Here is a 17934-nt window from a genome sequence, read left to right on the forward strand (position 1 = left end):
TATTAAATCAATCAATTAATTTATTTTTGTCATTTTAATTTTCAGACTTAGCCAGGGACGCTAAGAGGACCCAGAAAAACTTTTTCCTCTCCTACAAGTTGGAGTCCTACTAAATCCTGCAGACTCCAGACTGTAAAAAAAAAAAAAAAGTATAGTATTTCCCCACTGAAGAAAGTGGTGGTTTTTATTTTGTTTTTTTTTTTAAACCATAATAATGTTTCAGCCTCTGTTAAAATCAAAATTCAACTGAATAAATTTAAAAAATCTTATTGGTTTTAGTCAAAGATTCATGAACTGGGCAGCCTCCAGTCTAGCAGATAGAAAGGAACTCTGAAGAGCTATGAAAATAAGGCAACATATTTGTAGCCAAGTGGAGAATCGTACTCAGTTGAGTCTCACCTATTGGATGAATAAACAGTTGTCATTTCCATGGTAGATGTTGCCAAGGGAAGCCACAACTGCATCATCCGCCTGAATCCATTCATCCACCATCATCAGTTAAATATGGTGAACATCTACTAATATGTGCCAGCTACTTTTCCAGGAACCAGAGATACAGCAGCAAATATGGAGAGCTAAGTTTCCTGCAACTGGAGCAACTCGAACACACACATACAATATAAATAAAGTGATTACAGATGCGAAAACGACTAGATTAAGGATGCACAAGTGATACAACTGGGCCACGTGTCTATGTGCAGATTGCATACTCTGAATTTTAATTTGAGTGCGTTGAGTTAGAGTTTCCTTTGGAGACCCTCTTTGTTACAAAAGAGCCTGAAAGTCGATATAGAGCTTATAAAAATATTTATTTGGGAATTTTAACAATAATTGTGGTTAAAAACATCAGGAAGATAGAATTATCCCAGGGAATAAAGCCAATAAAATAATGATAGCAATGATAAATATTGATGTGGCCAACTGAAACGAAAGACTTTACAAGTAACAAAAAGAAAAAAAAAAAAAAAGGAAGAAAAAGGAGGGAAAAGGGTGGCGATTGAGAAAGAGGAAAAGAACCAGCCACATGTAACTGAGGAAAATTTCCAAAAGGGAGGTGCACCCACATCAGGGAGTCAGTAAAAGAAGCTGCAAACTTCCAAGGTGATGTGACAATCCCAGGGACACTGGAGACCTCTGTGAAAGCAATTTGAGGAAAGTGTTAGTGTTACCGAGTCCAAACTCGTTCTGCTCGCTGCACGACAGGCCAATAAATCGGAAGATGTGCTGGGGCAAGGAACAGTGACTTTATTCGGAAAGCTGGCAGACCGAGAGGATGGCCGGCTAATGTCTTGGAGAACCACCCTCCCCCAGTCAGAATACAGGCTCCTTTTATACAAAAAAAAAACCCAAACCAAAACAAACAAACAAATAAACAAAACAGAGGAGGGGGTGTGGTTGGTTGTTGCAAACTTCTTGGTGCAGAAGTTCTTTGTTCCTGCAGCTGTCCATGTGGGTCAGGTCGTGATGCTTCTGCAAAACCTCCAACAAAACAAATGTTATTCTCTGTTCTGCAACTTGGTTATCTTTACATGAGTGCAGAGCTAGCAAGACTAAGCCTAGAAAACAGGGCACAGGGTTAAAGCCAAAGGAACAGATCTAACATGGAGTCAGATCCGTTCTTTTCTGTTACATTAGAAGAAGAAGCCAGCTTTCTATGTGCTGAAGTGTTAATAGAAGGCAAGATAAAACTGCTTCTCCTTTTTTTGAGGTGCTTGTCTGAGAAAGGAAGAGAGCTATAAAGCAGTTCAGAGTTAGAGATGAAGAAGGGATGAACTTTTTTCCAATAGATATCTTTCCCTGAAAAGCTGTTAGTTGAGGGTGTTAGGCTGAAATCCTCTGATAGCATAATTAAAAGAGAGGAGAGCTGTGAAGTCAGCAGCATGTGTAGATTAAAGTAAAGTATTGATACATTTGACCAAGTTCACATTTTAAGTCAAGTAATAAAAAAAAATACATTTTAAAATAGAATCACAAGAGAAAAACTGCTGAAAGTTTTCATCCCTTATAAAAACAAAGTTCTTGCTAATCAGAGAGAAAACTAAATTTCTCCAAAGTGCAAACTCCACGAATGTAGAATCTTGTTGACATGTCATCTCCAGGAAGGCATTAAATCTTCATGAAATATTTTTATTTTTCATTTTTCTCGAGGGGGGGAGGTAATTAGGTTTATTTATTTACTTATTTTCTTAATGGAGGTACTGAGGACTGAGCCCAGTACCCAGTGAATGCTAGGCATGCACTCTACCACTGAGCTATACCCTCCCCACTTCATGAAATATTTTGAGTGGATGAATGAATTTGTCACACAAAGAGATGACACTGTGTAACTGACATTAGAGTATGTTAAATTGCTGGTGCAATGGATGTAGGAGACAAGAAAGGACTCAGGATGAAGGAGGAAGGGAGGCAATTCCCTAAGAGGACAGGCGACACAGAGGAACAGAGCACACGTGGGGAAATCAGTCTTCTCCTAGATGAAGGACACTTCCTGCTTTGTACTTACAGACAGAAGGAGCAAATGAGCACTTGGTTGCAAGTAACAGAAGCCACTATCCAGGATAGGTTGACTTGTCCCAGTACTTTGCTAAGTGCTTTATTTACATTATTTTATCAAAAGTCACAAAAAGTTGATGTGGGACTCACCACTGATGGCAAACAGTAACTTCACCTATTAGAATCCACTCCAGCCCCACGGGGAGCGCTTGTTCTTTGCTGCCATCCACTGTAACATTCACCGCAACGGAACAAAACAACAACAAAATACATAACCTTTCCTCTCGACTCTCTCAGCAGTTAAGCTATCCAGCTTTAATTCCAAGACAAAATTGAGAGCTAATAGGAAAAAGCACCCATCACGCCATCTATACTGTCAAGTGCTTCATCCATAAAACCCTTGTTTTCAGTCTGTTACACCCCATTATTACAGACCAAATATTGATGATTGTGACAAGCAAGAAGCAGGAGCAATCGTGTGTTCCCACTCATAGAGTCAGAATTATCCTCTATTCTAATTAAAAAATTTGTTAGGATACACATGAGCAATGGGGAGATAAGCCCCTATTAACAATTGATTGATTTAAAACATATTCTAAATAATGGACTTGGATACTATAATAATTTAGAACTGTCAATCAAAAACAACAAGTGATGATACCAATTGAATTAGTAAGGATTTTTTTGTTTTTTTAGTATCTATTTAATCAAGGGGGCAAGCATGGGCGGAAGTATCCTTCATTTCTTCTTGGAGGCATCAGAGTGTTTAGGAAATGCACCGGTACTGGAAAAGTCAGAGCAGAGACTCGTTTATGAGCCTGTTAATTTATTGTACTTTATAACCTTAAAGATGACTATTTCTACACTTCCCTTTTTCCATCTGTGAAAAGTTGACATCCATCAGGCAGGGTGGCTCATTCAAAACAGGATTGAAAGATGGAACATGATTATCTGAACATCAAAGAGGGTCTTGCCAATGTGGCTGCTGTGGTAGACAGATGCCGCAGGGGTCACTAGTTCTCTTTCTTCTCAATGTCCACACCTCCTTCATGTGCTCCCCTCCCCTTGGGTGCAAGTGGTAACTATGACTTCCTTCAAATACGGTAAATGTAGTAGTCAAATACGATGTCACTCTTTTGGTTAAATGATGTTGTATAGTAAAGGTGAAGATTTTTTCAGCTGTAATTAAGGTTTTAAGATGATTGATTTTGAGTTAATAAAAAAGGTTATCCTGAGTGGCTCTGACTTAATCACATGATGGTCCTAAAGTGAGAGACTAAACTTCCTCTGAAGTCAAAGAGTTGAACTCCTGCTGGCCTCAACGAAGAAAGCTGTCGGAAGTTCTACAACCCAAAGGAAAAGCAATTCTCCAAGGAAGACATACAAATGATCAATAGACACATGAAAAAATGCTCAGTATCACTAATTATCAGAGAAATGCAAATCAGAACTACAATGAGGTATCATCTCACACCAGTCAGAATGGCCATCATTCAAAAGTCCATAAATAACAAATGCTGGAGAGGCTGTGGAGAAAAGGGAACCCTGCTACACTGCTGGTGGGAATGCAGTTTGGTGTAGCCACTGTGGAAAACAGTCTGGAGATTCCTCAAAAGACTAGGAATAGACTTACCATATGAGCCAGGAATCCCACACCTGGGCATATATCCAGAAAGAACCCTACTTCAGGATGACACCTGCACCCCAATGTTCATAGCAGCACTATTTACAATAGCCAAGACATGGAAACAGCCTAAATGTCCATCAACAGGTGACTGGATAAAGAAGAGGTGGTATATTTATACAATGGAATACTACTCAGCCATAAAGACTGATAACATAATGCCATTTGCAGCAACATGGATGCTCCTGGACAATGTCATTCTAAGTGAAGTAAGCCAGAAAGAGAAAGAAAAATACCACATGAGATTGCTCATATGTGGAAACTAAAAAACAAACAAACAAAGCATAAATACAGAACAGAAATAGACTCACAGACATAGAATACAAACTTGTGGTTGCCAAGGGGGTGGGGGGTGGGAAGAGATAGACTGGGATTTCAAAATTGTAGAATAGATAAACAAGATTATACTGTATAGCACAGGGAAATATATACAAGCATAGGGAAATATATACAAGATCTTATGGTAGCTCACAGAGAAAGGAATGTGACAATGAATATATATATGTTCATGTAAAATTGAAAAATTGTGCTCTACACTGGAATTTGACACAACATTGTAAAATGATTATAAATCAATAAAAAGTATAAAAAAAAACAAAACAAAAACAAAGGAAAAGAATTCTGCCAACAGCTTGGAAGCGGAATATCCCCCAGTCAAGCCTTCAGATGAAGAGATAACCCAGCTAACATCTAGTTTGTAGTCTTGTGAGTACCACTGTAAAGGACCCAGCTATGCTACACCCAGGCTGATGACCCAGTGAAACTGAGAGACGATAAATATGTGTTTAGTTTTCAGTCACTAAATGTATGATAATTTGTTTTACAGCGATGAAGGGCTAACACAGCTGCCTTGAAAGAATCAGTTAGTTTTTCAGAAAAAGGACACTGTCAACCTCAAGTGATCTTACAAGAAGAGAACGAGAGTACAAATACTCTTGGTTTAAGCTCCTCTCATCTTTCCATATATTGTGACTTCCTACTGATCAAACCCAATTGGAGTCCAGGAGGCAGAGGGAAGTCTTTGCTTTGTCCGTAGAAGGTGAAGCTTGCAAGCAGAAGAGATCCAGAACAGTCTAGACATTTTGACCCCCAGCATCCACCCTTTTCCTTTGCCTGGGTACAAAGTACAAGTCCCCAACACAAGGGCAGGGGGCACACAAAAAGTTTCACCAGCGACTTCTATGGGAAGAATGAATTGCCTGGTGATAGTTCCACCTGAAATCTAAAACATAAGCTAGCACGTGTAGAAAACCACAGCAAACACCCAAGTAAACAGCATAAACGAACTGCTCTGCTCCGTTTCTGTAGCTGGTGATAAGGGCAAAGGTACAACTTAGGCTGTCATTTCCCAGCTCCCATTCCATGTCCCCTTTATGCTCAGCCAGTACCTCAGTGACGATGTGACCCCATGCCTTCATTCCTGCAGGCTCTGAGTATTTATGGCCTTGTCTTTATTTTGCTGCTGATGTCAGTCCCCGGACTTGGAGTTTTCAGAGATGCCCCAGTGGAGCTGCTGAGTCCCACGTATGAGTGTTGTCTGGGAGCTGCCTTATGCCCCATTATAATTGGGGTCAATTACTCCATCTAGTTCAGTGATCTTTCTTTCTTGTTTGGTCATTAAGAGCTAAATAATCAGGAGGCACTCTCAGCTTTCAATTGAACAGAAACCTGACTGCTTTCCTAGGTGAAGCCACATCTCAGAGGACACCAGGTCCTCCATGCCCGCTGAGCCCAGTGAAATGGTGTTGGACCAAAAATACTTCCAAGAAATTGTCAAGGTCCAATGGTGTTGGACCAAAAATACTTCCAAGAAATTGTCAAGAATGAGTCACCTACAATTCCTTCTTGAGTCTGTACACTCTAAGGGAGGGTTGCACCACACATCCGCCATTGTTTTAAAGCGTGTTCCACATTAGGCAGAGGTGGGACCCAAGCTTTTCAGTGTGCTCTCTCCAAACAGGTGCCGTAACTGACCTTCAGCAGAACATCGTACTGCTTTATCAAGCCAACCCCTTCTAGGGAAGACCCGTGTATCCCAAGCATTTGAACCTGCTGCTAAGTTTCCTTGGCCATAAAATGTGTCCACTGATGAGACACGATGTTAAGAAGATACGATTGTTTTGGATAAACACCGTGCAGAGCTACAGATAATCGAGCCGGCAGAAATCACCTTAGCAAATGATGACAAATATGCATGTGGATTTTGCAACTATACTTGTAAAGACAATTCTGCAACATAAGGTGGAGTGCAAAGCTTACTACTCTCAGCCAGGCTGTGTTCCTAGGGGAAAGACACCATTCAGGGGGCCTATAATGACCTCCAGTGTTATCGTATGGGATATGCATCTGTTGTAGCATGAAGCCTGTAGGTGAAGTTGTATGAAGGGTGAGTGGAAGACCATATAGTGAAGCACGTATCTGACCCCTTGCACTGACATCTTGGTTACTTTGTACCTGGTCCCGTGGAGCAAACAGAGCAGTGGCTGTGGTAACAGACGATCTGACATCCGTAACAATGATACAGGTTTGTCGCTCTGACATCCCTCACTTACAGAAAAGGAAAATGAAGCCTATGTTTGTTAAGTAACTTGCCATGTCTAGAAAGATTCAGAGCTGGTATTTAAACCTAGAATCTTTAAAAGATACTTCATCGGCTTTCCTTTTGTTCTTGTGATGGGTAAGAGGAGCTGTAAGTGAAGGAGATTCTCAGAGTCCACTAGGAATGGGAGAACAGCCAGGTGCAAGGCCTGGAAGAGGACCACGGAGACAGGTTTATGTGCTTACTACACATCCAAGCCTGTGTTTGCATCAAGAGATGATTAGCTCATCCTGGCATAGTAGGACTTAAATCTCTGGCCACCTAAGCAGTCCTTATAGAATCTGTAAAACCAGCAATTGTTTGGGTTGGGTAAACAGGAGCCTACTTTGAGCCAACTGAGGGAAAAATAGACTATTTCACTGATTTTTTGGACTAGAATCAGTTCCTCGTTAAAAAGAATTAGTGTACCTCGCCTATAATTGAGGCGAGGTACACTTGCTCTTTAATTCTTCCCTTATTCTTCAAGTTTTTACAGAGATTCTTGTCCCTGACTTTATCTAAAGGGACTTTTAACTATTTACACGGATAAATATGCACAGGGGAAAGGTAAGTGCATGCTTTGGCAGGCTAATGAATGCTAACAGATAAATCATTGGTTATTGGCTGGTTGTGGGCATTAAGTGGCAAACAGCTTGAAACAGCCTTACGAAAAAGACAATGTTTTATAGTCCAGTAGTTATCTTCCCAGCCCAGAGGAAATAATTGCAACATAGAAAATGATGAAAAGGTCACGAAACTTCCTGACCCGTGGAGGTCTGCTATTGTCAACAGGTTAAACAATACTGCCACCTAGAGGAAATAAAAAAAAAATTAGCGCTCTATCCCATAGTTTTAAAAAATGCTTGTGTTTTAGGGTCGGGGAGAGAGGTTGGGAGGTACCTGTGACATCACTCATTTCTTTATCTCCAACACGAGTTAAATCTTAGAAATTACAGTGTACTATCAAGAATATAAATATATGGTTTCCCTGTTACAACTCTTTATATGATAGTCCTGCTGGGATAAAAGCAAGAATATTATGGTGCAGTAATTTTATTTAAATTTCCACATATGACCATATGTTTCCCTGTGCTTAAACATGCTAGGATTTAGAGTAACAGTTGCCCTTCTCCTGAAATTTATAACTTTAATTCCCTGCAGAGTGGATTAAGAAGGCATAAGAGACGGGAAGACATAGGATGTCAATCTAGCTAGCTGTAATAATGCAATTATTAATTGTTTTGTGATGGGGAGAATACTGTGTTCATCAGAATGTGTACCATGAAGACTATTAAATGTGGATTAAAAAGGTGATTTTCTGAGGTGTGTGTAGATAACTGATATTATGTCAGAGAGGAGGCCATTTACAGCTGTCACCTTATGAACAGATTCTTCCCAAGGAACAAGGTTTTAAGTTATTGCCAAGTTTGTAGTTTTTACTTGTATTTTATTCTGCCTTTTTTTTGCCTCGTGAGAAATGGAAATCTAAGATCAGAGCTTTTTAATAGAATGATTGTTATATCCTAGTAACTTCATGTTTACCTCACTGTAGTAACGTTATTCCTCTAAATGATAATAATTTTGTATATGTATTTTTATTTTTTCTTTTTCGTAACAAGTTCATCCAACACTGCGTAAGGGTTTAGATTTGTCCAGTAATATTCTAGAAACATTTTCATCAGTAATCGGATTTGAGGCAATATTAACCATCAAAGGGACTTAAAATTTTATTTAAAATTTGACATTTGGCTTCCAAAATACCCGTGTTTCTGCATAAAATGCTCAATGGTTGTCTGCTCACTGAAGTTTCTCCTGAGGAAGCTGTCAAAAGGCATTTTACAGAAAAGTGATAGAACATATAACAAATATAAAACATTGCATATTGTAGTTGGGGAAAATAAAGATAGAGATATGTACTCATTTAATAAAAAGTTATATACAAGTTAAATACAGGCTGTAATAAGTTCGTGTATATATCCTCTGACGTGTAACCTACATAATCTTGCTTATAAAGTTATTGTGTTTTATGTACGTGTATGTATTCTTATATGTAGAAATACTATATGCGTGTGTGCATATGTGTATGTATATATGTAATTTTTATTTGTTGTTGTTTGTTTTTACCCTAAGCAAAGGGTTTGCCTCTGTCATTTTAGCTCATAGAATTATTTTAGAGAGATTGATTTATTAAAATTCAATTATCTTTAATTTTCCCAGATTAAATAAATCCTGTTGCAGTAGAATAACTTTAAGTGAATGTCATGCCATTATCTAACTTCCTTTCTATGAACTTGGGTACAATAAACCCTGAGTGGTTGCATTTTTATTGGACCCGCGGGCTTTCAGAAATGTGGGTCTCCTACTATAATGACTATGGTAATCTTCTAAAGATTCTTGTAGGCAAAAATTTATTGCAATATTTAACATAGAATATCTCCTGGGTCATGTAATTCCTTGAAACATCATACTTATTTTGTTCAAGTTATATCAAAGTATTTATCAGTTATTCTTAGGGTCTGATCTATATATTTTTAAAATAGAATTAACTGATAATTTTGAAGAACTGTATGTTAATTTTTAACTGATTAAACAATCATTTGAACAAATCTGTTTTTGTGATTACAATAAAACATAAAACACAACGTAAAACATAAAAACATAACTCATTTTTTTGAGTGTAGACAGCAGCTCTAATAAAACATTATCTGAAGTGTAGCCAATGTTTTTAATTGTGGACTAGAGACCAAGTTTTCCCAATAGATCTTTTGCAAACAACATGTAAGTTTCATGATTAGGCAGCCGGCCCATTTTATTTTGAGACTTTAAAAGTCTGGCATAAAGTCAAGAAAATGACCCTTTCGTTTAAATTCTGCTCTCCACTGAATTTTCATGCAAAACTTATTGTCTGAGGCAAAAAAAAAAAAAAAAAGACCCAATAATCTTGCAAAGTCATAGTGTAGTAATAGCTCTTCAAATGTGTTTCAAAGTATAGATTTTTTAATAATCTATTTTGATGACTCTCTGCAGCGCTACCACATTAACTAGATTATTAAGAATACATGTGGTCTTTCTGTGATCCTCAGTAAAATTTTATTTAAAAAGATTATCAAAAAATGAATTACTGTGAATCCCTCATGACTACCTCTAACTGGGGTCATTCTTCTGTCTAATTTTGCCGTTCTGTCTCCCATCCCTTGATTAATATTTTATTCCAAATAAAATATCCTAGAAGAATGAGCTTTACATCTGTATCAGGGGCAATATGCCCCAGTGGAAATGAACTTCAGACGCTTTGTGAAATGAAAGACAATTGATCTGTCTAACTGATGACCTAGGCATTCAAGGTGAGCATCACGGACATCGCTTGATGAAGGCAAAGAAGCCTCATTTGCAGTAAAACAACAACCACAACAAAAATTCGGTATTGTGTAACTGTTTATAGACTGCTGTTTCCCCTGAAGTCAGTCAGAAGACACTGTAGTTCCTTGATGAGTTTACTGCAACTCATATTTAAAAGAAAAGCATGTGACTACTCTCAGACATATTTAAAATGTCGTATTTTACTTCAATGATTACACAGAGTTTAATTTTATTATTTTTCTTGCATGTACATATTTTTAATCTGGGCTATTTCTTGGCTGGCTAGTTTATACAGGTATTATTTATGCAAAAATAATATAATAGTATGTATTTGAGATTTATTTTATATATTGAATTTGCATCATGTCAGAGTTACCAAGGCGAAGGAGCTGGGGCGCATCTCGGTTCAGTGAGCTGGGACCAGGATTCAGTAGTGCTGTGTATCCTCTACTTAAGAGAACACGACCCCAAGAGGATCCTTTTATCTGCAACTGTGGTAGGGAATATGTCTCTTTCTTATTTTATCTTCAGATTTTTGTGTTCTGCTTACCACGTAATCAGTCATTTGTAACAATATTTTGGATATGATGAAAAGTAAGTAAAATAGGTTAACTATTTCAAAAAGTACAAACATCTAGTGAGAATTTTACACAGTTCTATTAAAATAAATATTTTGCGAGCTGTGTGGCTCCACAGCAGTGTTAGCTCTCAATACTTCCATTTTTCAAACTTTATTTTATTGTTGCCTGGTAATATTAAGTGCAGCACATTTTTTATATCCTTGGCTTTCAGTTCTACTTATTTTTAGTTTCCAATCCCCCAAATTAGTTACTAATACATTTAAATTAACTCTACAATAAAGATTTTTAATCAAAACAGAACTCAAAATTCAAGGGAAGTTGGAGGGCAATCATGCAAAACTATATACGTGGATAAGGATAAGGATCTGGAGAGGCTGAATTATGATAGAAATAAGTACACATTTAATCGCTTTTTGATAAAATTGTTTAGATAGAAATTTGCAATTTTCAGTTTATGAATCTGATAATAGTAAAGTAGTTCTCAAATCTACCATAGTGAATAAAAATGTTATTGCTTCTCTCCGTGCCCAAGGTTCTGGTTTTGGTTGACAATACACTTGAAGTGGGTGTTATTTTAATTTCTTAGCTCACATTAAAGGTCTGAGCCATTATCTAATGTATGAGCCATGCTATAATTAGACTCCTTTACGATTGGAGTTTGGAATTTGTTTAAACCTATTGGTGAATACAGTATCATAAAATTTTCCAATCCTCAATATATTTCTTTTTTATTAATGTCAGTTGAACCTCTCATTTGGAATTTGGTAAAAATTCCAAGGAATTGTCAGAGAAGTGATTGGGTATTGGAGCAGGAAGCTGGGACATGGGAGATTTCTTTCTTCTGGGGGTAAGAAGATGCAGGGTGTTTTTTAGGTGGTTCTGAACTTAACATGTATGGTAGTACTTTCCTTCATCTATCAAATGATTGCTTTTTTATAATACATAATAGGTAGAATTGCCTAAAAATTTAGCTCTTCAACTTTATGGAGAGGGTTTTGCACCATTAATTGTTTTTGATACTTACCACAGTATATTTTATCTTCGGAATCAGAGATGAGAGAAAACCTAATAAGATAACTTTTTATGTGTTTATAAAAAGGCTTAAGAATTCTGTCCTGATTGAAAAGAGATAAAGAGAATAATAAGTATGTGTTTTAAACAAAATAGCCTTGTGTGTTAAGATTCTGATTAAGCCGAGGTCACCCATGGCTTACACTCTGAAAGTAATGAGGTGAATATCTGACAAGTTTTCCACTGTTTTTTTTTTTTTTTTTTAACATTTTTCTGCTAATTTATAATCATTTTACAATGTTGTGTCAAATTCCAGTGTAGAGCACAATTTTTCATTTATACATGAACATATATATATTCATTGTCACATTCCTTTCTCTGTGAGCTACCATAAGATCTTGTGTATATTTCCCTGTGCTGTACAGTATAATCTTGTTTATCTATTCTACAGTTTTGAAATCCTAGTCTGTCCCTTCTCACCCTCCGTCCCCTTGGCAACCACAAGTGTGTATTTTATGTCTATGAGTCTGTTTCTGTTCTATATTTATGCTTTGTTTGTTTGTTTGTTTGTTTTTAGATTCCACATATGAGTGATCTCATGTGGTATTTTTCTTTCTCTTTCTGGCTTACTTCACTTAGAATGACATTGTCCAGGAGCATCCATGTTGCTGCAAATGGTGTTATGTTGTTGGTTTTTATGGCTGAATAGTTTTCCACTGTTTTAATAGTTTAACTCTGTAAAATCCCATAGGTAGGATTTCTCCTCTTGCTCTCTTGTCAACATTTTTCAGATTTTTTAAGCTTGATCATTTAATCCCAGGTATTCATTACCATAATTAGATGATAATCTGACATATACAACTTTGAAGTTTAGGTCAGATTATTTCCATTAACTAGTTTACTGAGAAGTACTGTCTGATGAAGTTTATCTTATCCCATAAATCACAAGCCACAAGCTACATCTGTTATTGCATTTATTTTTAAAACCATAAGCTGATTTTTATTATAAACATATAAATCATTATATTTAATTATCATAATTTTCTATTAGTGATGTGAGAATATTTTAGACTGCCATGAGGAGAATGATAGTCTATAGGAATATTACTAGTTTTAGTAATATTCAAAAAACAATCATTACCTCTGTCTTTTTTTGTTATGGCTATTTTTATTTGTATATTTCTTCCTGGGTTAGGATATTAAAAATATTGCAGTTATGTTAGAAAATGCATCTTTAATTTTCTGAATTGAACAAGTATTCTTCTTTATTTTATATCAGTGTTTACTGTTTCAGATATAAACACTGTGCTTTGGAGTAAGGATCTATGATAGGCCTGTTTAATAATATTTTATTAAGAATTAGTTTCAATTAGATCAAATTATTTTTGAAACATATTCTAGCATGTAGTACCTAACTCACTGATGTGTTTATTTTTAGTGGGACTTTGTTTACAGCAGCTTGGCTATTACAGATAACTATAACTTCATGATGGATCATGGAATTCTGCTTGTCCCAACTATATTCAGATTTGCATGTTTAATTCAGAAGTGATTATTGTCAGTCCTCTCTTTGTCGTATTTCAATACCAATGTTGGCTAGCTTTCATTGAAACTGTTTTGATTTTCTTATCTTTGTTTTGCAGTAGCTTTAAAATAAGACAACGAATACTTTCAAATTTGTACGAATACATCAGTAATTTTCTAAGTCTCTGTCTTGATTGAGAAGTAAGTGGTAGCCTTTAATTCTCATTTCTTTCATGCATAGCTGAAACTGAAAAATCAACCCTCCTGTCAACATTAAACAACACAGTCAGGTGCAAAACAGAAGAGTTTTGATTCTGAGAGAGAGAGAGAGAAGCATTGACTTGCATCCAGTAATTTTATGGCTCTCTGACATTTGATGGTGTAGGAGGACTGCCAAGGGAATTTTCTATGCTTCTGTCCCATTTACCCACAGCACGTGCTCTAAAATTTTCAAGGTGGGTCCAGATTCCTCCTCAACGTGTCCTTCCCTCCTGTTCTGGATTTTGCAATTAATCTTAGGGGGTAATTTGTTTTATGTTTAGATACCGTTTTATATATGCAGGTAATTTTAGATAAATACAGAATATTTGATTCTTTCTCTTTTTAGGCTGATATTATTATTATATATGTATTTTTTGAGATCCGACATGCTTCATGATAATTTAAGAAATAAATTGGAAAGAAGGTATAGATGAATTCTTGTATTTACAAAGACATACTTGTAAGATCTTCCAGGCTTATCTCACACTGTCCTTTGGTTTCTCACTTACTCATCTGTATTAAAACTTTTTCTCAAAGATCACTAATACACTTATTATTTTTCAATATAGCAGTCTGTTACTGACACATCTGCCTGTCAGTTGGCTGACTTTCCCTCATCCTTCCCATTTTCTTATGTAGATAGCCTGGCAGTCATACGTGGTCATGATTGAGAATAGCTATAAATTTTTCATGAAGAAAATCAGTTTGGTTCATATTTAGTTTCAGAAACTGTCAGTGCATCATGCCCATAGCAGAGCTACACAATAAATCTAAGAATGTTTAATATTTTTTCCTGTAACTTTATTAAATATTTTTTGAACCAGGAGTGTCTAGTTAGACATTATTAGCTCTGGAAATACACAAGCGACAGGTTTGTGTCAGAAACTAAAAGGAGAAAAATTAAATTTGCTTCGATTCAACCATTTTTAAATGCTACCTGAGTCAATGTTAAATTAGTAAGTTTTAAGTTTATATTTTATTAATGCATACTCAAGATTTTCCTCATGTCTGGTGTATTTTTTTCCCCTTAATTGATTAAATCTCTTGTATATTCACAGGAAGAAATAAACACTAATTAATTAATTAAGGCTAAATGTGTTATTATACTTTATACAAATTATTAACCAATATAAAGTCAAAATGGAGAAATGCAGTAAATACTTAAAAATTATATATGACAGTCTGTCACAACAATTTCATTACTTATATGATTGAATTCAGTAGAAGACTATGCTCACAGCTAGAGAATACAGCTCAGTGTATCACCCTGAAGATATTTACAAAGGCAGAAAAACAATTTATGTGGGCAAGTAGCTCAATGTGTATCTTACTTTAATTTTCAAAATATAATTAATTATACATTCAGTAATTTTTTATTTTAGAATTTGTTAAGTGGCTATTGTTTAATACACAAAGATTTCAAGTGTATTAAGTAGAGGAAAATATACTCACCTATGTGATTCAAGAAAATTTTCTTACATTTAATAAACATCATTTTTTTCTCTTAAAGGGAAGTCAGTATTGCTACATGGAATTCTTAAATATTGTCAGCTTTGGTAGTTTTATTTAAGCCATGAAAACAGAAAATCAGACTATTGAAACAGATTTTATATTTCTCGGTCTTTTCCAATATGGTCCAATGGACTCTTTCCTCTTCGTTGCCATCGCCATCCTGTTTTCAGTGGCTCTGATGGGGAACATCACACTGATTCTTCTCATTCGACTGGACCCCAGACTCCACACTCCAATGTACTTTCTCCTCAGTCAGCTCTCTTTCATCGACATGATGTACATCCCCACCACTGTGCCCAAGATGGCAGTTAACTTTCTGTCCAATAGTAAGACCATTACTTTTCTAGGCTGTGAGATTCAGACATTTGTGTTCTTGGTCCTTGGCGGAACTGAAGCCCTTCTTCTTGGGTTCATGTCTTATGATCGCTACGTGGCCATCTGTCATCCTTTACGTTACCCTGTGCTCATGAGCAAGAGGATCTGTTGGTTCTTGGTCACGTGTGCGTGGACCAGTAGTTCTGTCAACTCTTTAATTCATACGGTGTATGTGTTTCAACTTCCCTTCTGTACATCTCGACTCGTCAACCACTTCTTCTGTGAAGTCCCATCCCTATTGCCATTGGTGTGTCAGGACACTTCTCAGTATGAACATACGATCCTCCTGAGCAGCCTTATTATTCTGTTGTTACCATTCACGGCCATTGTGGCTTCCTACGCCTGTGTGCTCACTGTGGTTTTCCAGATGAGTTCAGGAAAAGGACAGACAAAAGCGATCTCCACCTGTTCCTCTCACCTGCTTGTGGCAAGTCTGTTCTACATGACCACTCTCTCCACCTATACCAGGCCTCACTCCCTGCATTCACCTGAAGAGGATAAGACAGTAGCTGTGTTTTACACAATGATTACACCTCTTCTGAACCCATTTATCTACAGCCTGAGGAATAAAGAAGTTATGGGGGCCTTGAGGAGACTATTTGTATGGAAAATGTGACTCTAGGAACTACTTACTGACTGAGACTGAACAACATAACGTGTTGTGCCTACAATACTGTTTTGGAATATGTAAACTATAAAAAAAAAAAACGGTAGAAAGATATGAATTCTAAGAAATGTTTACAAAATAATTAAAGTGGTAAAAGTCTTAATTACTCCTGATTTGGGATTACCTCAAGCACTGTTATTGGAACTAGATCAATTTTCAATATAGAAGCTAGGTAAACAGTTCATTATCCAATTTATTTAACTTTTAATGAAATAGAATTCAACCCTGTTAACCTAGTGTTTCCATATTATAAATATTTTAAATTGGACATTTAGCACCTGAGATGCAATGCATAGGAAATATAATTTATCCTAACACACACCGTTAAGAGAATCTCTAAGTGACTAAACTTTAATACAGAGCAACGTACATAATCCACTCATTCAGCATATGTTTAATACTTTAACAATATGTGTGGAACTGGTGATAATGAAGTAATCAGAGATGAAAAAGTGACAGATATTTCTGATATCATAAAGCTCAAGTTTCAGCATGGGTAGACATTCAATAAATAAAGTTTTATGCTATCTCAAAAAGGAATTACCTGTCATAACAATTAAGTAGGACATTTTGATATAGAACTCGCAATCTTGCATAAAACTGTCTGGAAAATGGAAACTAAGAAGGTGGTATTTGGTCAAAGACTGAAAAGAGATGAGAAAGTGAGTTAAATGGATATTTGGGAATGTGTTTTCTAAATAGGGGAAGAAGCAAATGAGAGTGTCCTGAGTAGAGAAGATGGTTGGCAAAAGTCAAAGAAGATCAAGATGTAAATTACTGGGCTGTAGGAAATGAGTAGATCTAATGGAGCCAGAATTTGTAATGTAAGGTAGACCAGTATACCATTTTGGCATTTACTCTAAGAAAGTGAGACATGATTATTGGGTCTTGCAGAGAGGACCGAAATGGGCTCTTCAGGCATTGCAGTAGCCTCATTGTGATAAAATAATATCTTGAACCCAAGTGATCATCTTGGAGGAGCAAGAAGTAACCAGACTCCACAGATGAATTTCAGGCAGACGTTTGAGGTTTGAGGCGTATCAGATGTGAGACGTGAGGAAATTCAAAGAGCTCACGCTTAGGCTAAGATGGTGGACTGCACAACTGGAAGAAATGGAATTAGCAAAACACAGCTGGAGGAAACCACAGCAAGAACATTCCCAGATCTCTCCGGCGGCGTCTTCAGACAGCTGGTGCCACAGTCCCAGGAACGTCCCCTTCTCCTCAGTCATGGCTTGCGGTCTGGTCACCAGCACCCTGAATCTCAAACCTGGGGAGTGCCTCACGGTGCAGGGCGAGGTGGCCCCAGACGCCAAGAGCTTCGTGCTGAACATGGGCAAAGACTGCAGCAAGCTGTGCCTGCCCTTCAACCCACGTTTCCACACACATGGGGACACCCACACCATCGTGTGTAACAGCAAGGCCAGTGGGGCCTGGGGGGGCCGAGCAGTGGGGAGTCTGTTTTCTCCTTCCAGCCTGCAAGTGTCGTGGAGTGTGCATCTCCTTCCACCAGGCAGATCTAACCATCAAGCTGCCAGATGGGTACGAATTCAAGCTCCCCAATGGCCAGAGGCCACCAACTACCTGGCTGCCAATGGCAACTTCAAGATCAAGTGCCTGGCCTTTGAGTGAAGCCAGCCGGCCCATGGCCCCCAAGAAAGGCAACTGCCTCTGCTCTCCCTGAAAACAAACAAACAAACAGAACAAAACAAACAAAAATTTCCATCATTGGGTTCCCTATTCTCCCCTGGTGTTACCTTCTTTGTCCCAGCAATGGTAATCTTTTTTTTTTTTTTTTTTTTGACTTCCATTCTCTTTGAGTAAAACTTTTATTAACTGAAGCAAAGAGTAACTTCTCTTTTGTGTGTCTGGCTGCATTTGCTCAAGA

At 37.2% G+C, this 17934-nt stretch overlaps 1 protein-coding gene and 1 pseudogene across 1 annotated transcript; both read left to right on the plus strand.

The window, feature by feature from the left end:
* Positions 1–14847: 14847 nt before the first annotated feature.
* On the plus strand, positions 14848–15995 carry LOC102511528 (olfactory receptor 2AK2-like). The gene is given in 1 exon segment (XM_014553536.2): positions 14848–15995. A coding segment is annotated over 1 exon segment (975 nt). The 5' UTR covers positions 14848–15020.
* Positions 15996–17144: 1149 nt separating this feature from the next.
* On the plus strand, positions 17145–17733 carry LOC102521865 (annotated as a pseudogene).
* The last annotated feature ends 201 nt before the right edge of the window (positions 17734–17934 follow it).

This window comes from Camelus ferus, chromosome 3, assembly GCF_009834535.1.
Source record: "Camelus ferus isolate YT-003-E chromosome 3, BCGSAC_Cfer_1.0, whole genome shotgun sequence".
In the NCBI taxonomy this organism is placed as follows: Eukaryota; Metazoa; Chordata; class Mammalia; order Artiodactyla; family Camelidae; genus Camelus; species Camelus ferus.